General features: G+C 38.7%; 1 protein-coding gene across 3 annotated transcripts in view; it reads left to right on the top strand.

The window, feature by feature from the left end:
- The first annotated feature begins 1,077 nt into the window (after positions 1–1,077).
- Positions 1,078–21,420, top strand: part of lars2 (leucyl-tRNA synthetase 2, mitochondrial) — a 38,382-nt gene continuing 18,039 nt past the window's right edge. For 2 of the 3 annotated variants that reach the window (XM_055042379.1, XM_055042381.1), the window contains exons 1-12: positions 1,078–1,213; positions 5,780–6,021; positions 9,124–9,255; positions 13,622–13,713; positions 13,792–13,852; positions 14,306–14,395; positions 14,568–14,711; positions 18,224–18,331; positions 19,513–19,672; positions 19,952–20,056; positions 20,339–20,454; positions 20,575–20,858. In XM_055042379.1, coding sequence (XP_054898354.1) covers positions 5,788–6,021; positions 9,124–9,255; positions 13,622–13,713; positions 13,792–13,852; positions 14,306–14,395; positions 14,568–14,711; positions 18,224–18,331; positions 19,513–19,672; positions 19,952–20,056; positions 20,339–20,454; positions 20,575–20,858 — 1,526 coding nt within the window. In that variant the 5' untranslated portion in view covers positions 1,078–1,213; positions 5,780–5,787. The remainder of the gene's footprint in view (positions 1,214–5,779; positions 6,022–9,123; positions 9,256–13,621; positions 13,714–13,791; positions 13,853–14,305; positions 14,396–14,567; positions 14,712–18,223; positions 18,332–19,512; positions 19,673–19,951; positions 20,057–20,338; positions 20,455–20,574; positions 20,859–21,420) is intronic. The other variant, XM_055042380.1, reaches the window with a different exon arrangement.

Below are 21,420 nucleotides of genomic sequence, written 5' to 3'. Positions count from 1 at the left end.
TTGCTTCCCTTATAAGAGCTTTGATTCTTGCTCTATTTTTCTTTGTGCCGTTTCTCCCCTGACGTTGCCTCTGATTGCTTTCTTCAAGCAAAGAAGTAAATCCAAGGAGGAGCAAGAGAAGAATGTTAGGATATTTAGCCATTACGAAGCATTTTGCCAAAGGAAGTATTTTTGCAGGGTTAATTCTACCTGAGATAAAACTCTAATTCAACTTCAACACGTGTAAAACAAACCAAAAAGACTACTGGTAATGTTTCTGAGGAAAAAGATGTATTACTTCAAGCTTCTTGATTGGAAGCTTTCCAAATATAGAGGTAAAAAATTGGATTTAAAAAATGCATAAAACACCTGCAGAAATATAAAAAAAATAATAAAAATAAAAGCCCCAAAGCGTCTATTTGGTTACAAAGACTTTTCAGACATTTGAGGTGAGAGGTCTTTGGTGCTTCATTGTAACTTGCTTAAATACAGCTGACTGCACAGTGAGACAGCTGAAGAGGAAACGCCGTTTTAATGAGCCGACAAACCCACAAAAATGACACACACAAGACAAGGGAGTAAAATTAGCCAGACAGTGAGGATTAAAGAGGAATAAAACAGCAAAAATATCAAATTAAATTGCCATGAGACGTTTCAGTCCGGACATTCCACTCTGGCACCTCTGTCCAAAAACTATTTGATTTTTCTTCTCATATTGTAGTCTGCCAAAATCAAACGGTAGCTTAAACCTTTTTTCTCTTTCACTGAAGACTATATAAATTCTTCAGTGATTTTGCAGCAACCAGCAAAATTTCTGGTTGCTGCAAGGCAACAAATTTGCTTTGACTGATTGGAAATGAACAAAAACAATCACAATATGATAGGACCGCGTTCTTATGTTGATATAAGACGTGCATGAAAGTTCAGTCACGTTGAGCTCTGGAGAAAATAACTAAGATTATAATACATGTGATGCTTCACATATTATTATATAACCATGTGAAGTCGATGGGGCAAAAAAGAACAAGGAGAAGAAAAAGAAACTGTTGTACACTCGTGCTGTGTCAATAAAGATGATTGAATCCAAGATGGCGGCGCCCTTGGAGCAGCCGTGAAACAGAAAACAAGCCATTTATGTAGGTTTTAAATGAGAAATGAATGGTTTTGAACAAGAATGGTAGATTGTATATTCCTGTGACAACAACGCGGAACCAAAGGAATCTGAGATAACACTGTGAGTTTTCTAATTCATATATTTTACAAATATTCCACGCCGTTTCGGTTTTCTTTGCGTTCACATTTAAACCAGATTACAAACAGAAAAAGACAACAACAAACCAAACGAACACTCCAGTGAGGTGACAGAAACACGGAAAGTGGTCGAGTTAGCCCTGTCTAAGCTTGGCTTTGTGCAGTAAGGACATGCGTAATAAAATGACCCTGGAACAGGAAAACCTTCAAAATAAACAACATTTCAGGCTGAAAGTAGAGGCGAAGCCAGCAACATGTTCTTTTATTTAAAATAAAAAAATAAATGATGATAAATGTTTTTATGATCGACAAGCTCCTGCGATGCAGAACATAATGAATCCAGGGCAGATGTGAGATTTAAATGGTCTTGTGCCACAGCAGCACTGAGAGTTTGATCATAATGAAAGCTTATGTTGCAGCATTGCACATTTTTGGGATTTGCAGGGTTTTGATTCGTCTGTCAAACAAGTCCCATGATGGACTAGAATCAGTCTATCATGACAGAATGATAATTTTCTATTAGCTCTGGTTTTTAGATTATAGCATCACTCACACAAACATCATCTGATTGATCTTCCTATTGGCATCAAAAGTCGAGTTTTTCTCTCCTGGCTTTAGTTGTAAATTCTGAACTTCAGACTCGAGAATACTGTGATTTGAAATTAAGCCAACAGAGTTGGGACAGAAAGGAAATATAAAAACAGGACCATGTGTGAGAATGCACAACAGAGACGAGAGGAAACACTGTAAAATTTAAATAAATCGAACATTTCAGTGTGAATCAAAAGTTTAAAAGTGTGTTGAAAGGCCAGACGAGAAAAAAAGTAAATAAATGAAAAGATCGACTGATTTGAAAACTTAGGTATTTAAACTCTGCCCTGAGGGTTGGTTTTCCTTATAGTTAAAAACAATCCCTTTGTTATTTCATCATGAATGTCACTTTGTGAGCTACTGCAGTGTTTATTTGTTGATTCTTTATTATGCCTGAGAAAGAAAAAATGTATATTTTTTTCTGTTGTTTACTTTGAAAATCTGTCTTTGTCGAGTTTATAATATGAGATCATCGTAGGAAATAATTTTGTTGGCCACATACAGATGAAGAACTTAAGTAAGATTATGTTCATGGTAGAATCTCATACCAAAAAGAAGAAATATGTTGGGAAATATTAAAATACTGATTTTACTGACATTTTGCTTGATTGTGTATTTGATTAATTAACCAGAAGAGCAGAGTCTTTCCAGTTAGTCTCGTGTCTGCTTGTTAAACTCTGATGTTCCGAGAAAAACAAATAATGATTTATTATAAAATAATTAAAATATCAGGGCATTGGTTTTTCAGAATGTTTCAGAGTCTGAAACACATTTGGTCTTTAAGACGAGTTATTTTACAGTGACAATTAAAAAACAGTGGAAATATAGCAACAACAAAAACCCAGCTGAATATAGTTTCAGGTTTCCATTAATTTGATAAATATAGACATAATTTTTACGTATGCCTCCTAAAAGACTTAATGCACATAAAATCGGTGCTCTTTAAGGGAAGGAAACATGCTATGAAGGAACAGATGAATACAAAAAGATGTTAGCAGCTGTCAAGAAGCCATTATGATGATCCGGCCCCAACATGTTCTGATGATCTGAGAGTTTGCGGAAGTTTTCAGTCCCTCTTCTCTGGAGACTCCCGAATGGATGTGCCCAGTCACCATAGAAACATCATCTCCATCTCTCGCTCCAGCCCACTCACTCAGAGATGTGCCCAGGCTCGAGTGCTCGGCTCTCCCAGCTGCAGTTTGACACTGCAGCGCTGTTTGCTGTGATGTTGAGCTAATACTCCAGGGAGTTCTAGTGGGAGGAGAAAAAAACATTCCCACCAGCAGCAGGTGTTTGGAGGGTACTTTTTAATGCTCATCTGGTTGAAAAAATTGAGATTTAACCTCAGGAGAGTTGTCCTCCCTTCAGGCTGGTCAGACTCCATTTATATAACATCTGAGTGAAAGCAACATGTGGCCTGTCAGCAGTTGAAAAATAATGTTACTGAAAGGAGGCTGAACTCCTTTCAGTAATTTCAGGGATATATTCCCATAAAAGAATAGAATCACCTTCTCCTCCCCAGCTTCAGATAATCAGTCGTAATTCTTGCATATGTTTCTCATTTACATCTTTATCTCAGCTTGTTGTCAGGGACTGTTGATTGTCCGCAGCTCTAAAGGTCTTGCCGTCTGAGATCCAGGCGTCTCTGCTGTGAGATTATTTCCTCCACAGGTCAGGTTAGCAGCAATAGTGAAGTTCAGTGGAGGAGGAGGAAGAGAAGGTGGGAATGGATATTGTTGTGGGTTGCCTTAGAAACCCTGTTTTTGTTCATGTCTGACCGATATTTTTGAGGAATAAATCAAGTTCATATCAAACAAGTTTTGTCATTAGGACCTTTTTAAATAGTATCACATAAAAACCTAGTCTAGGTTAAAACCTAAAATCTAGGTTTTAGCCAGGCTCAGCTAATTTCTTTGGAGAAAATGTTTTTATTTTTGTAGACAAAATGTCAACCAAAGTGCTGTATATTGATAACAATAACATGAAAAGCCTACTAAATTCACTGAAAGTTACACGACACTAGGAGAATTATGCACACATTTAGTGTAAAAAAAAAAAAAGACACATAAAACGCCAAAGTTAACTTAAAAGACAAAAAAGCATTGTCTCAAGAACTGGAAAATTAAAAAAAATCAGTGAGTTTCAGTGAGAGAAAAGGCTTCTGGCTTGTGACCCTGCTTTTTGGCCTGTATTCTCTAAAGAGAATACTGAGTGTTGTTGTTGCTTGTAGAACACAGCCATCCAATAAGCCGTGGAAAAAACATTTTCCATCCTTTTCCAGAATGATGTCGAAAAGGCACAATGTGAGTTTTAGGTGAACCTTTGTAACCTTTTTTCCAAACTGTGGCTTTAGCAGAAATCTCAGGTATCCCATAAAAGGATGTCTGAATTTCATTTTAGATTAGGCAGCAAGAAAACTGAAAGCTGAAATCAAAACAATAGCTGCCTCGACAAAATATTAGTTCAAAGGTTTAACTACATAATTGCAACACTTCAGTAAAAATTTTTTTATTTTCTTCCAATTTTATGTCTTTGGTCTTAATTGAGTTTTATAAACGCGACATTTTAAAATAATTTGTCATTGATTCCCATTTAGTATTTTTTTTTTCACACCCTAAAGTTCTGCATTTTAACTGTATTGTGTATGATATTTTGGATTTCATTTAACTTAAATGGAAAACTGTCATTCAGTCCTCTGATCAGTCTTATGAAGAACAGCCTGTCCAGGGCGCCTCAGTGACGCAGAGCCATAATCACATCACAGCAAATAAACCTCTCATTTCACTAAAAAAAGAAGAAAAAAAAAAGAAAACCCACGCGGTTGTGTGACTGACATGGTGTGAAAACCGCCAACTGTTACACAACAACAGCAGTGTTGGAAAAAAAAAAACAATCCTGAGGAGAAATGAGGAGGAGAGCTGTCAGTCTTCTCAAAGCAAGAGCAAACCCATCATCTGCTCCTCAAGCCTGTAGATTTAAATAATATGAAAGTAAATCTGATTTGAGATGAAGGGATTTTTGACTCCTTTGCCATGCAGCTATGTTTGTGTTTTTTGGCTTTTTTTTGTTTTGTTTTTTGTTGCCTTCTTTACTTCTAAAATTCAACATTTTCCTCCTAAATATAAATGATTACAGATGCAAAGATCACGTTCTAACTTTTCTTTCCAGTAGCTATAACATATAAAGAGTTATTTATGTAAACCCTGCTGTAGTCTAACTATTAGATGCACAAGAATTTACCAGTAAAAGAGAGAAAAGGGTTGCAGGTGTTTTCACAGAGTCAGTATTTGTGAATTTCACAGAACAAGATGGGCTTACAAGGTTAGTCCTGTTACACGGCAAAGCAAAATTCCTGGGCTTTATCTGATAAACTCAAAACAAAGAGCATCAAAGCACATGCTTGCCAAGTCATTTACATAATGTAAAAAAGTTTTTATTTTTCATGTATTTAATAAACAGGAAAAAGAAACAACAGTTTTTTCATATTTCTTTTTGGCTCGGGCGAGAGACGGGGTACGGGTCGCAGGGTAACACAGAGACAGACAGGACAACTATAAACACGTAGGGAGGACTTAGAAAGACCATTCTTTTGGACTGTGGGAGGAAGCTGGAGTACCCGGAGAGAAAAACCCGGGCCTGGAATCGAACCCAGAACCTTCTTGCTGCAAGACAACAGTTCTACCAACTGCACCACTGTGCAGCCATTCAATAATTTCCATAAAGCTCTTAAAGTAGCAACACTGTAAACCTGCAAATCTGAACTACACTGCCTTCTTGTGAAACTGTAAATTGTATTTATCTATTAGTTTCTATTAGGTTGTTTCTATTTTTAGGATTTATTAGTTGTGTACCTATCCTGAGTATCACACCTGCACATAAGTATTTGACTCAACACTCTTCAGAAGTATCAAATTTTTCACAGGCAACACTGACCTCTTGTTCTCTGTCTTTTCTGAAGGCAGGATCATGCAGGCGTCCTTGAGGAGGCTGACTCCCATTCCTCTGTGTGCGGTCCAGCCTCGTCGCAGCAGGGCTGCTCTGTGGAGCTCGGCACTCCGCTTCCTGTCCCCCAGCATCCGCACCCTGTTCAGTGAGTCGGGCGTTTGGGAAAAGGACTATCGAACCGAGACCAGGCGCAAAGTTGAAGAATGGTGGCACACGCGGATTATGGAGCAGTGGCGGAAGGATGCGCTGAACACAGTAAGTGTGTAAATATGTTTTATTTATCCTGATGAAAATTTCACAATTTGTCACATTATAGCCACAAACTTTGTTGTTGTTTTATTTGATTGACGTAAAAGAAAAATGGTCCATTTCACATTTTCAAAAGTAAAAATCTAAAAATAATGGTGTGTTTTTTGCATTTTGCCCACTTTACTCAATTTTTTAAATGTGTGAATACAATTGTCTAAGGAATTTGGTCATATCAGCATAAATCCAACTGTTCCCTGAAGGCCTCAAAGCATTAAACAGAGTTGTAGGGAAGATGTTCATGGTGATTGGAGGAGCTGCAGAGATTCACAGCTCTACTGTCAGCTGTTAGTTGAACACGTCACAGTTTGCAGAAAAAGGTAGTTTTTTCTGAAAACTTGTTCTTTCTTGTTTTTCTAAACCTCATGAACAACGAACACATTTCCAAAACTTAAAATTAGGTCTTTAGAACATATTTTTTGTCATCAACAAAGAAAATATCTGACACAAAATATGTTTCATTTGCACAATGAAACATGTATATATTTCCTGTTGTGAGAAAACGCTTCAACTGTTTGGGGAAAGTGACAAGAACAAGAAATTTCTTTCACTTTATGATTCTGGCAGAAGAATAAAATGTTGGGTACATCCTGGCTGTGAACAGGTTTTTCTCATCTTGTTGCCAAATTAGCACAAAGTAACATTTGCTTTCCTGAACAAATTGTACAGATAAACTATCATGTCTGTTCATGTAAACCTTGATTTTTAGTCATAATTTTAACAAGAATATCAGTGGAATAATTCCCTCTGAATTAAGTGACCAGCAGCTCTGACCCTATTGCTTAGTACAGTAATAATCAAAAATAATTATCATTGTCGATTTGGTAAGCTTTAGTTTGCTTTAAAACAACGCATTTTTAAAAATAATTTGTAGTTAAATCAGTTTGAGGTTCTATTCCACTAAAAGTTGTTGGAAAAAAGTCTCCTTCTGAACTGTGGACAGAAATCTTTCTTGTAAAATGGCACTGTCTTTATTTTTGCAGTCCTTTTCTCTTATGAGACAATGTGCTTTGGGCCTATTTCTGCGAAAGTACCCACAGTTCCTGTGAACTGTGTTTTGACAGTCTCCTCTAGAGCTAAATTTGCAAGAGAAAAAATGCAGAATAAGCCGAAAGTACTCATTTTTATTTGCCATAGAAAAAGTTTATTTGATTTTTATAAATCTCTTAAAGTACTTGTTAAATGCTGTTGCCCCTTTTCTTTTTCTGAACACTGATCAATACATTTCAGTTCTACGTCAAATTGAATTTGAATATAGTGGCTTTCAAATGAATACAAATAAATCTGTTTAACCACATTATTTTTGCTTGTTTAATGGCATCACATTTCAAAAATAGACATTCATAGGATGTTTGTTATTTTCTTCTTCTTGAGCCTCCCCTCCCTGTTTGTACAGCGGACACAACCCTGTTGAGAGTCAGATCTTTATCTGAAATTTAAACCACAATAAATAATTTTTACATCTCCAGTGATATGATATTATGTGCATTTCAGCTGTGAAACAGTCAAGATGTAGAGAGGGAAATATTAAAAAGAATGTTGATTAACCTGGTGATATATATTCTTACACCGCTGACCTATTAATTTCTTTAAGTACCTTTCAGTCTCAATTCATAATTCAGTCTCCTTCCGATCAAACTTTGATTATAGTACTTCTGATGTATGTAATACAGCATGAATTTCTTGTTCTTACTCCTTCTTATATATTTTCAGCAAATAAAATAACATCAGACTTATATAGTTCTTTTCAGGACCCTCAAAGAGACATTTTACAAGAAATCGGTCATTCCCATTCATTCAGAGTATTCTTCAAAGATACCATAAGCAGTACAAAGTTGCATCACTCATCAAAACATTCACTAGTCTGTTAGTAATTGTACTTTCAGTTCCACGGTGAGCTCTAGCTTACAACTAAATTAAGAAAAGATACACAGTCCTATTTCCAAGCTCTGGACATATAAGATTTGATACGCTAACAATCCCCCCAGCAAAATAGTAAAAATTCTCAAACTGAATCAAATGATGCTTGGACAGAGTTAGTTAAAGAATATTGACAGCTATATTTATCTTCTTTATTCTCAATATTTTTCCTGGAACATATTTGGAGTTTGTTTTATATTAATGTCATGTTAAAAGTCTAAATAGTTTTTAGATTGGAAAAACTTTTAGCAGGTTTGTGTACACTTTCTAAAACCACTGTAAATACACAGATGGTCGCCTCTAAAATAACGTACTTCTTGCCGACTATAAAAAAAAAAAAGACTGCCACAAACCAAGCTTGTAGCGATCAATAGAGCTTTTTTTTATGCTGCTGACATTTGCTGGTCTGCAGAAGAAAAGCACAGATACACTTGACGGTATTAAACATGACGTGCCTTGTGCATGCTGCTTCACTGGCTTTCTGGGCCATTCAATAGACTTGCTCCACAGTTAATGGAAATTGTTTCACCTCTTTTTTTTTTTTCTGGTAAATGAAACACCTGATGTGACAAAGATTTATTGTTGGACCAGATGTAACTATGAATAGAATAGTATAGAATAGATAGCATTTATTGTCATCTTCTACCTGTTTCCACATCTATGTATTTTATTGTGTTAATTTTTCTCTCAGAGGCGTTTGGGTCCTGGTAGTTCGTCACAGGCTCATTATATATCCTAATGCTCTGAGCGTGTGACTGTCTGGGCAAAGCTGACAGTGATTAAGTGCATTTAAGACAGGGCGCTGGCTCTAATTAATTTATTGAAAAATTCATGAGTCAGGTTTCCTGTAATCACGTATAGCTGGGTGGAAGTGGTCCTCGCTGTGCTGCCATAGAAACCGTGTTGTGATTGTAAACCATCCATTATCTGCCACCGTTTAGACACGATAATCAGCCGGTGTGCGAGTCTCATACAGTAATACAGTCAGCGGCCCTGGCTCTGCATATGATGAGTTATTACTGGCATCCTCACCTCAGCCACTTCATGCAGTCTCCTTCACATACAGATCCTTTAAAGTCAGGCTGATGAAGGAAGACCAGCTTTAAAGTCTCTGTTTTTTTTCCCCCACAGTATTCCGTCAGGAAGAAGTTTTATGTCCTCTCTATGTTTCCGTACCCATCGGGGCGCCTTCACATGGGGCATGTGCGAGTGTACACCATCAGCGACACCATTGGTCACTTCCAGAGAATGAGAGGCCATCAGGTATGTCTGGCTTTGTTCCACATGTTTTCACTATTATTACCCCGGTCATCCCTGAAACACGCAAGGCACTCCAAGCAGCCGCAACCAAATACCAGCCAGAGATATCTCTTGTTGTCGGGGCACAAATATTCTGCCTGTGACACACAGAGGGCTGAGAACCAATGTTGATCTGTCTTCCTGGTAAAGCTCAGATCTAAGAAAATAGAAAAAAAAAAAATATTTATTTAGTCACAGATCAAACTCTTTCATGAGAAAAGCAGCTTAATTGCAGATTCTAGAGATTTCTTTCATCATTGATGTCACAAGGTTTATGGTTATTTTTCGATTCAAATTATTTTCAAATAGATATTTGCAGTTGAAACCAGGTATTTATATACACTTTATTTAAAGCCACATAGACTGTTTTTTCCTCGTCTGACATTCAGTTGTGCTAAATGTTTGCTGTCTCTGTTAGTCAGAATAACAGAAAAATAGTTAAGATTTATTTGTTTTTTCATTTTCTTCAATCGTTGTTTGAGTTTTTTAGTGCTACACAGTAGGAGAGCAAACTTTGATGCATTGCATTGACTTTTCTCTGAAAGCTTTGGGGTTGATTCCTGTGTTGTTGTGAGTCTGTGAAAGGAACTTCTTCATTCAGGCAAAACACAAAACAAATTAAAGAATGAAAACCAACCTCTTCAAATTAATGTCTTGAGTTTGACTCATTAGAAATGAAGAGAAATTCATCTGCTGCTCTTTGGCCGGTCAGTGAAGCCTTTGCAGCTCTGACTGCATCTCATTGAAAAAAAAACAATAAAAGTAAGTGGGTGACTAAGTGAGAAACAGTTAACAGCTCCAATATTTTCTTTAATTTGCTGCTTTAATTTGTTCTTACAATATAAAAATTGCAGTTAGTTTTGCATAGACGTGACATAAATTGCAGAGTTGGAAGTAATCCTGGATGTGATACTTTTATTATGTGAATGTTTATTACGTAATCCTTCAGTTGTTGTATTTTTGTTAAACCTAAATGTTTCACTCAATTTAATGGGAGATAATCATTGTGAGGTAAACAAATTTCAAATCATATTCGCATTTATCAAGGTTAAAAATTGATCCAAACCTTATTAAATCATGGCCGAGCCATGGTCAGGTTGTGGGTTTGATTCCAGCTCCGTTCTGATAAATGTTGATGCGCTCTGGACCAAGGTTATTCAGCTACACGTCTATTTAACATGCAGTAGTGATATGACTGTGATAGGAGTTCATTCTGGTTCGAACCCCACTCTGTATACAGTTTAAATTTTATATTTGAAACTATCATATTGTATCTTCATGCCTGTAAGTATTTATCTACAGAACATAGTCAATTTGACTAAGTGTTATAGTTTGTTTAGCTGAGTTTGAATATTTCTGTAATACAGTTTTACCATGAAAGCTGCTGTTGTCAGATCCAAAAAGAGGAAAACTCAGCCGTTTTTCTGTTTGTCTACAGCCGCGGGGTGTTAAACCTGAAAGGCAATTTTACTTTTGTGTATACCGGGTTTGCTTTTGGCTTTCAGTAGGTGTGTAAATTAAGGCAGATCCATACTCTCGAGCTAAAGCTCAAGAGTACGGCGAGCTTTAGCTCTGGTGTCTTAATGACCAGACTTGTTAGGATCAAAGTGCTTCAGTCCACAGCTCTCTTTGCTCTCTGTCTGATTCCACTTACCTGTCGATGGAGCTGTGGCCAGCGACCGCAAGGTCAGCTTGGTGGCCGTCTTGCTGGAACACACTTCTGCTGCCATTGTTGCTCATCTAAACAACCATTGGTCCTTGCTTTTAGCCAGACAACAAACTGCCATGTGGAAAAGCTTTGCTCCTTTGAGATTTTACATCAAATGTGCATTTATCCGTCACCTGCTGAGAGAATCTCCTTTTTCTCGGTGGGATTTCCCTGAAGGAAACTTGGTTTCACTTGATTGCTGGCTGCTCACTGCGCAGCACTGCTTTTTCCCTGAGCATCTGTCTAAAAGCAAACACCGTTATGGTGAATGCTCAAAACTCCCCAATGTGTTAATTGAGAAATATACACTCACCTGTTGATATTCTGCTGGGCTTTTGAGGTGATGTCTGTCAGTTTTTGATGTTTTGAACTCCTATGATAATGTGACAACTGATGATCAGATTTATAAAATCTTTTATTTAGCCACTGTTTGTAAGAATGCGTTTTCTGGATTTCTGTTCCCTGGATTTTGAAATGAGTTAATCTGCTGAAAGTGCAGACAATCAATGCATCCTGGCGTGCTGTGTAGTTGCTGCAATATAATAAAACGGCTGTATCGCTTGATGTAAAATCACTTTAGTCCCCTGAAACAAGTGGACACAATAAGAATTTGCGTAGAAATGTCGGCATCTGGAAACGAGTGTGAAGTTGCATTTCAAAGCTAAAACACACAGAAGGAATTGAGCTGCGTGGGTGAGCGCTTTTATTTAGTACTGTCGCTCTGCAGTCATGAAACGAGTGTGCCAGCTCTCCTGGAACCCTTGTGGTCCAGAGGGCTGCGAGTTTACAGTACGTTTCCTGTCCTGGTTGGATCTGTGTCATCCAAAATCACAGTAGTTCTAATTGTGACCAAAATTAAGGTCGGGTAGGCTTTACTCTTTAAGTGTAATATGATCCACAAAGGAAGAAAATAAATTGACAACCTTTTCATAACAGACCTTCATAAACAGAGCCTCACTTCAGCTATTTATGCTAAATAAGCAGACCTGCATTGTATCACCATAATGATGCTCTCATCATTTTAGTGTGATTTTTTTTTATTATTATTATCACAGACTATCCTTGGCATGTGCTCTGCTCTTATTTCCCCGGAGCTTAGTGAGCCGACAGCCTCTCAGCCTCGTACCATCCACCACTCGGCTTTACAAATGAGGGCCCAGCAGTTACCAAGGATACCAATTCATCTGAAACGGCAGACCCGTTAGAGTCCCCGCAATGATCCTCTCCATCCTTCGACTCATTGTCACTCTCCTTCTCCTCCACTTTACTCGCTCCTTCCAGTCCTGCGCTTTCATCTCGTTTTTCTCTCAGTGAGCAGAAAACATACAGCCGAAAGGCTTGAGAAATGAGTGAGAGAGACTTCCTGAGTGTGTGTGTCAAAGAGCGAGACAAAAGCACGGATGTGCAGACGGAGCACTTCTGGACAGGGAAAGCATAAATACAGAGGGCGGGGGGGCTTTGGATAAGCAAAAGATAACATTTTTGTAATTGATGTCTTCAGTCAAACTGGAGTAACATGACAAAAACCATCGTAAAAGACAAATAGCTATGGAAGAACAGGAATATAAAAAAAGGTCGTAAAATGCAACCAAAATTTTGCTTGAACAAATATAGGAAATGTCCATCAATCTGTTATTTTATATAGTTGTGCCTTCTACTATTTTGGCTTGGTGTGTCATGCTGTGTCTCCAGAAGAGATGATCGCTGATGTCGACTCTGAAAAAGCCATTTCTGCTGATGGCCACTGGCAGTGTGTGAAAGCATGTCATTGTCTACAGCAGAAACTATTATATTTTAGCTGAACTCCATTTTTAGTGACTCAGATTGCAGTAGGATCATTAACAACTTTAATAATCTTGTTTCCATGGAGTTCAGTAATGCTGTGATTTTTTTTTCTTTGTTGGATAAAGTGCAAAGGACTAAATACACATCCTTGAAGAACACCATTGTTCAATTTGATGAAGCCTGAAGACTTCCTGCCAGCTTCAATTGAGTCTTCTTTTTCTCTTTGGAGGTCTGAAAACCTCTTATGTAGTAAGCCGCGTTGACAATGATTGTGTCTAAGTATTATTGAACAGGGTTCCAGCTGTTTTTTTTTTTCAAGTGAAAAATGATTGTGTTCATGTTTGAGATGATGTGTGGAGAGGGATGCAGCACCACTCAGCCAAACATGGGGGCTTGCGGTGGGTTGTGGCTTTCATTCTTCTGTCATGGTAGGGTTTGTTTGGAAGATCTTTCATGAACTCCAAAATAGCACTCAGTTGTTTTATATTCAGAGGTTGGAGCCAGAAGCAAACTGTGGAAGACGGCAGGCTGGCTTTGAATGTGTCCTATTGTTGCTTAGAGCATGTTTTATCACAAAGGTCAGCCTCACAGGCTTTAGTCATTGAGGCTAAAGCTTTTCTAAAGATTTTCTATCTATGAGGAGATTTTGAAAAGTTTAACCTGAGTGTAAAAAAGTCTTATTGGGGAAAAAATATTTGATACATAAAATACAATTATAAAATCTTGTAACATTACCCAGAGTGATATTAATTGTGGTTTATGTGGGCTGACTTATGATTGATTATTTAAGTAATTATTCACCCAACAGTGACAATTAATACCTAGTTGAATTCCCAGGTGCTAAATCCGATGGGTTGGGACGCTTTTGGGCTTCCTGCCGAGAACGCAGCCATAGAGCGAGGCCTCGATCCCGAAGAATGGACAAAAAGGTATGTACATTTAAAACACAGTGTGTAAATGTCTTGTTTTTCATATGTAACTTCTTCCTGTGCTGCTTTTCTGTTCAGTAACATCAAGTCCATGAGGGAGCAGCTGGATAGCCTTGGGCTCTGCTTCAACTGGGACAGAGTAAGTAGGAGACAGGAGAGGATCGGCCAAGATGTTACAAAAGACCGAGTCGTGTTTGCTCTTCCCATGTTCATGTACACATAAAGAAGAGGGAACTTGAAAAAGTGTTCAAGTAATGTGAAAAAGTAGCTTCTGCTACTCCATTATTCTCTATTCTTCTGCTACAACCACAAACCTTTATGCATTTGTACATAAATATGTAACTTTGGAGATGCTGCTCAGATCTGCAGCTCAAAATTGAGTAAGCAAAAATGAAACGTAGTGCAAAACGAACAAGACAACTGAGTATAAATTCATTTAGTGGCATAGGAAGCTGATGGAATAGGCAGAACTTTTAAGACCCAAAGAAATTCAGAAATGTGACTTGCTTCTGTGATTAGAGGAGAAAGAAAAGTTGCTCTCTGCTGACTTCCACTTCGCACTGCACACTTGATTTTTGGCTTTCATCAACAGGAAATCACCACTTGTCTCCCAGACTACTACAAGTGGACACAGTATCTGTTCATCAAGCTCTTTGAAGCTGGACTGGCATATCAAAAAGAGGTGGGAATATTTTCTTCATAGAGAAATGACAAAACCAATGGAGTTGTCTCTTTTTTGACCTGAAAAACAGAAGCCTTTCTATTATTGAGGCAGGAATCAGGCATCCTCATTTCCTTTTAACCGTGTGGGTTGTGATCTGACTTGTGTGTGCTTGTTTCTGTCCGGTATTCAGGCTGTGGTGAACTGGGACCCCGTTGATCAGACGGTGCTGGCAGACGAGCAGGTGGATGAAAGTGGTCGATCCTGGAGGTCTGGCGCTCTGGTAGAGCAGAAGCTACTGACACAGTGGTTCATCAAGACTACAAACTATGCTAAGGTTCGACTGGTTCATGTGCGAGAGCCGTATTTGTAAGGTGTGTGTTTCTGAGTAAAAACGAGCGGCGGAGCCCTCTGATAACAATCATGGCTGACACTTCAGTAGCAGCAGCTGCTGCCCTGCCTCCCTGCTTCTGTAATCAGACACTTGGAGACCATCATCTTTAGCCTGGCCTCTCTGTTCAAAGGGGTAAATACAGGAGCAGTCCTGGAGTTGGTCTGGCTGGCTGATGAAACCTAATCTTCCTGCACAGGGGTGAGCAGGCCTGCTACAGGGAGCGAAAAGTCCCTCTGGACCGAATCAGGCACAGGCATCACTGGTTAATGTGTTTTACATGCAGCAAATGCATTTACTCTGTGAGGCATTATGTGCAGCAGAAGCCACATTAACTGAAATGAGTGGGAGTCAACATTTGACCTCACAATATCTGCTGCATTTGCAAGAGTAAAAAAATCTGCTAAATATTTAGTATTTCACTCATAAATAAAGAGAAATAGAGTGGAAATTTTTGTACTTTATGACTCCAGAGGTAGGTTCTAAATCTGATGCGTCACAAAAAACCGATGACGCATTAAAGTCCATGTTGTGGCTAATTATTCACAAAACTGTCCTCTACCCACCTAAGAACTGTAATAGGGGAAATAAATCATGTTTTGCATATTTTTCATAAAAAATAAAGGTCATATCAACTTATCAAACTGGCATGTAAAAAGGTAAAATCATCAAATTGGTTGAATGATTGATGAAGTTATTTAAGACGTAATGCATTATCCAAAAAGAGACATTTTCTGTTAAGGGTTGAACATTACCCTGCATTGCAATGGGCCAATCAGTTTTGATTGCTTTACCTAAGATCACAAAAAATCTACTAAAAATCACCTGAAATCAACATCAATCAAAAGTGACTTCCTCTACAACCTTGATTTCTTTTTTCTCTTTTAAGATGATTAGAAAATTCTTAGAAAATTGTGTGGTAGTGCAAAGAACACCCAAAAAGCAAAACTCAAAGGTTCCCCAACAATATATCTCAATCTACAAGAAAGATTCACATTGAGTCTTTATACGCTTTATGGCTTCATAACATTTCATATATTTAGACCGTAATGTTACTGTAGTTTAAATTACAAAATGAATATTTTGTAATTTATTTTGAGAAGTCATTAAGAGTGACTCCACTTTCCACATTTTGCCCACAAACTTAACATCATCCACTACTTAGTCTATTACGTCTAAGCCATAAAACTTAAAATACAATTAACTTTGTGGTTGTAACATGACAAATTATGAAGCAGTTCAAGCGTCTACAAGTATTTATTAGTTGTTGTTTTTTTCGATTCACTGTAGCCATTAGTAAATCATTTTGACTCCTATTAGATTCATTGCCTGCCAAGTTTTTCATTTCAGATTAATCTAAAGACATTTTGTCCACCATCAGTTTTTATCTGATTGGCATAGTCGAAGTTGGCCGTGTGCGACCGTGTCAGAAGAGCGAATGGAGGTGGAAGCAGCCTACTGTGACAATGTGTTCCTGCATTTCTAATTTTCTCTGACGAGCAGAGAAGTGGGAAGGAAGGAACAAGGAGGTGTTAAGGGAAAGAAGTGAGAAAGACAGATGGAGATGAAAGGAGGGAGCATGTCGAGCAGCAGCGTGCCAAATGAAAAGTGATGTAATTGGACTGCGAGGTTCCTGCGTTTCGTCTGCTCGGCCACGCACGTGTTCGGGTCCGTTAGACAACATTAACCTCAGACAATGTTCAGTCAGTTTAGCCATCAAGTTGTGGCACGTTGTACAATGGATCTGTTAATAATGAAAAAATAATGTGCAGCGTGCAGGATGCTAAATTATCAGGCGGCTGCAGGAGAGTTTTTCAATTTCATGCATAATCATACTTTGTAGTCAGAAAGATTCTGGACAGAGAGAGTGATTCTCCATTTTTATAGTTCTCTGAGAGTATTCGTTAAAGGCATGCTTGTTCAAGTTTCTGAAAACGCTTCATCATTTCAGTAAATTGCCCAGAAGCAACTTGAGTTTTGTGCTACAATGTATTGTGTTCTTCTCTGAACGACTTTTTCTCTCTCTGAGATATAGAGTAATACTTAGTTTTTGCAAGACCGTGTTTTTTCTCTCTCACAGTTTTCTTAGTTTCCATAGTAACGCCTGTCCTTGTTGTACATGTTACAGTTATTTTACTTCTGTGGCAAATCAGTACCTTTGAGTCGAGGAAAATAAAAACTGTTGTTCCCTCTCACTGGAAATCCATCTTTGCTGGTCCGTCATGCCTCCTGGAGTTTCTTTTCATTGCTGGTTACTTTATTTAATGACTACCAGAGTTTTCACTGATTTCTCACAGATTCAGGTTTGTTATATTTATAGTGCCTTACAAAAGTATTGTCCTCCAACAATATTTTTAATGCTTCGTCCACAAACGCCAATGTATTTCATTACTTGAAGCGTCTAATAGAGCTCGACTGCAAATCTAACAAGACATGACCTGACGGTGGGAACTCTTGAGGAACCACAGAGACCCACAGCTCAGGTTGGACAGTCCGTCAACCATTTCCATGAGTTGATAGAAAGATGAATGGATTAGCCTGTGAGGACAGATGGGACAGATGTTTACCTTCCAGCGGAGCATTGACGCTAAATGGAGCCGCAATGAAATGATTTGGTTCACAGTGTATTGATGCGTTGGAATGGCTCAGTCAGAGTCCAGATCTAAATCCAAAGTAGCAGTAGCAGCAAAACCCGAAAATATATTTTCACAGGTTCCCACCATATGACTGATTTCGCCAGCAGAAATGGGCAAAAAATTAAGTTTGGAGACGTTCACAGAGACACCTACTGTGACAATGTAGGTGCAGCTTTGAATGCATGCTCGTGGTCTGAATGTCAGTGCCTGCCACACCTTTCAGATTAATTGTAATCTAAGAAGACTTAGCATGTCTCTGTTTTCCCAATATGGAGCAAACATTACCATTCAATTCTGCACTTGTGCCCACTCAGGACCCCAGCCAGTGTTTATGTTTGTATCAATAACTCTGTGATGAGGCAGCACACAGCGAGAAGCTCCGGGAGCAGGACTGTCGGTAATGGATTGTGACAGACTGAAAGGGAAATAGAGAATTATAACATCTCTCTCCACTGACCAGCTGCGACTTTTTGGCCCAAGCCTCGTTCATATGCATAGATCCATTTAATCATGCAGAGTAACTGTTGGTATGTGTGAGGGAAAGTGGGCAGTGTGCTCGATCCCACGGAGTTCGTTCATTTCCAGGAAAGTAGAGGCAGTGGAAGTCAGAATTTTTAAAAATCCCCTTCTGTCCAGCTCTGGTGACGTGGCAGGCTTGTGCCGCTTCGCCCAATTAATTTTTCAATGCTTTGAAAGAGGCCACACTAAACTGAAGTCACGTACTTCTGAGAATATCGCCTGGCCACAGTGAGGTGGAAAACTTGCTGCTTTCATAGTTGTTCAAAGTTGAAAACATGTTTGTCTTCTGTGGTTTTTTTTCAGCCTCTCCTGGATGCTCTGGAAGACCTTCCTGAGTGGTACGGGGTTAAAGCCATGCAGGCAAACTGGATTGGAGAATGCACTGGATGCTACTTTGATTTTAAACTCAAGGTTAAACTCATAATTCTCATAATCTTTTAGCTTATTTTTCCACACCAGGGGGTTTTGCCATCACTACTTTCATTCCTCCATCTATTTTCTGTCTTTTTCCCCAAATTGATTGCTCATTTTGAGCTTTGTCTTTGACTCCTCTGTTTACTCATGTATTTGACTGAAAATGCATTAGCATAGGCTTCAGAATGATTGCTTTATTATTTGCTTTCAACAGCTACACACATTTATGAGTGGCAATTTTCCCAAACAGATAATGTTACAAATTATGTTGGATTTGTGAAAGCCATATATGCCGTTCTTTGTAAAGATGTGATTTCAAGCTGAGTGGAAACAATAAACCCACTGAGAGGCCTTTGATTGAAGCAAGTTATTGAAAAATGTGTTACTTAAGCCTGTCTCTATACTTTAGGAGAAATTAAGAAAGTTGACAATGTGTGCTTTTCTATCTGTGTGTGTAAAAAGGATTTTTGAGGTAGGATGAATAATTAACGCTGCATTATTAAACTGACTGGATGACTGATTTTAAACCATCCTACACAAAAACTATAGTGCATCAGCTCTCTAGGGAGCCAAACATACATATTAGTACTTATTGAACCCGATTAATCAATTAGTGTTGTTATTTGATGACATTAACACGATTATGCTACATACAATCTCAGTGTGTGCGATATTAACTTGATGAATCCATATCAGAACCTGCAGGCTATATTTTAAAGATAGGTTTCCACCAATATTACCAGAATCCTCCAACTTGAATCCGGTCTCAATGATAGTGTTCAGCATAGATTTCTTCTCAAAAAGTCATGTGGATGCTCAAAACGGTTTGTTTTGTCATGTGTGATATGGAGTGCGCTATGTTCTAGATTCACCCCAGAAAACTTCTCTAAGGTCTTACAGAGGTCATCAATACTCTAGTTGATTTTTAATATTATTGTACAGTCTAATGGGAGATGATTAAAAGTTATAAGTATCTAAAAATGCGAACAAGAGGTGGAGATCGAGTCACTGATATTAAGTGATTGACGTTATTTTCTCTCCAAGTTGTGACTGGCATAGTTATTTCAGCTGTATTGTAGAAAAAAACCAAACTGAGGTTAGAAAAGCAGCAAGGGGTGGAAGGTTCACAAATATTACTTTGCAGATCTTATTTACTCCTATTTATTCTTACTTTGCAGGTCAACGGTAAGGAGACAGGCGAGTCTCTGTCAGCTTACTGCTCTGCCCCAGAGATGGTGTATGGAGCAGCTTACCTGGCCATCCTTCCCTCCCACAGACTGCTGCATGGCAGCAGCTCAGTCTGCTCCCTCCTACAACAAGCGTTACGGCCAGGACGAGGTTAGTCCGACCCCAAACCTTCATTAGATGTTGTGTGGGACACCCTTTAAGTTTTTTTTTGTCACTATTTGCACGTTGAGGCACTTCGCTGCAGAACATGAGACAACTCTTGGAAATGTTCAAGTCTCTCATTGTCTTGAATAGAAATGTTGATGTTGAACATTAACCACGCGTTTGTGGAGCCTCAATGCACTGCTGTGTTAATTAGTAGTTTGAAAAGGAGCCGATATTTGAAGCAAGAACATTATATTTCTCCTGCTCCTTGTGTTTTCTATTCAGACTGCCTAACAGAGGTCACTGCTCTCAACCTGTTCACCGGCCAGGAGGTTCCTGTGGTGATCTCCCACAAGGAGGCGTTCAAAGACTATCTGGACACTGTGATCGGTGAGTTCTGGGGCTCGTATTTGCTGCTGGTAGATAGATGTAGAACAGGCTTTTATTAATCTTCTGAAAAATTATATTGCTGTATGTTTGTTCCAAGCATGTTGAAGTGAAACCCATATGTAGGATTACTCTAGGCAGTGCTTCTCCTTTTTGTTATTGTAGTCTGTTTTGCGTGACTATTTGTAAAAACTTTTTATAAATACAGCCACTTATTGATTACTGCACTGCAAAAATAAAAAACAAATCTCACTTTTTTCTGTTTCTAATTTGTGCTCCTGACAGGGATTCCAGATGTGAGTGAGGAAGACTTGTCTGTGGCCAGAGGACTGTATCTGAGTTGGACCACGGTGCTGAAAACCCACAAAGACGGAACACAAACTCTGATTAACTCTGGGGAGGTCAGCACCGATGATGATGATGATGATGATGTCCATAAGAACAGCACTCAAGTTCAATTTGTCTTACTGTTTAGAAAGACAAAAACGTTTATTTATTATTTTTTTGTGATCTCTGTGTAGTTCTCAGACTTCACCAGGGAGCTGGCGTTGCGGTCCATTACCCAGAAGGCCAGAGAGCAGGGAGTCGGGGGCCATCTTACCAGCTCCAAGCTCAGAGACTGGCTGATATCCAGACAGCGTTACTGGGGCACGCCCATCCCCGTGGTGCACTGTGACTCTTGCGGTGCCGTCACTGTCCCTGAGGAGGAGTTGCCGGTTACTCTGCCAAAGACGGAGGCTCTCACAGGAAAAGGGGCGTCGCCTTTGGGAGCTGTTCATGATTGGGTCAACTGCAAGTGTCCCAGGTGGGAAAATTGATATTGAACACATATTTTTAATGTCCTAAAGAGAACGGTCAAATAACTTTTTACTCTATCAGTTGTTCCACTCAACAACTTGATTTTTCTTTTATATATCAGAGTTTAATATGAAAGATGAGATCAGCATCACAGTTGACAGAGGTTTTTTCTCTTTTTTTTGTTTATTCTGCTGTGTTATTTCACTTAATAAGATAGAGAACAAGCAACAAAGGGAGAAGTGCATCAGACTATGTGAGGCTTATTTGATATGCAAATATTATTTGCTGTCCTCGGCGTTGTGTGAATGGCCTTCATCTGAACGCCTGATATGCACCAGTCTTAGGCAAAAAGTGGAAGACGCTTCATTTGAAGTGAGTCGCTGGTGAGTTAAGAAGGCAAAAATAATTGGTCTAAACCACAACAAAGGCTGTAGCATCTAAATTAACTTCTCCTATGAAAAAGAGAATCAATATTGCTCTTTTATTCAAACTGCGATATCCAAACATTTGAATATTTGTTAGCATGATATTTATGTTTGACTTAATCTGATCCCAGTCTTATTCTTATT

Source organism: Poeciliopsis prolifica, unplaced genomic scaffold (assembly GCF_027474105.1).
Source record: "Poeciliopsis prolifica strain line A6 unplaced genomic scaffold, Auburn_PproV2 SCAFFOLD017, whole genome shotgun sequence".
Lineage (NCBI taxonomy): Eukaryota > Metazoa > Chordata > Actinopteri > Cyprinodontiformes > Poeciliidae > Poeciliopsis > Poeciliopsis prolifica.
The sequence above is the reverse complement of the archived record's forward strand: the minus strand, read 5'-3'. Positions and strand labels throughout refer to the sequence as shown.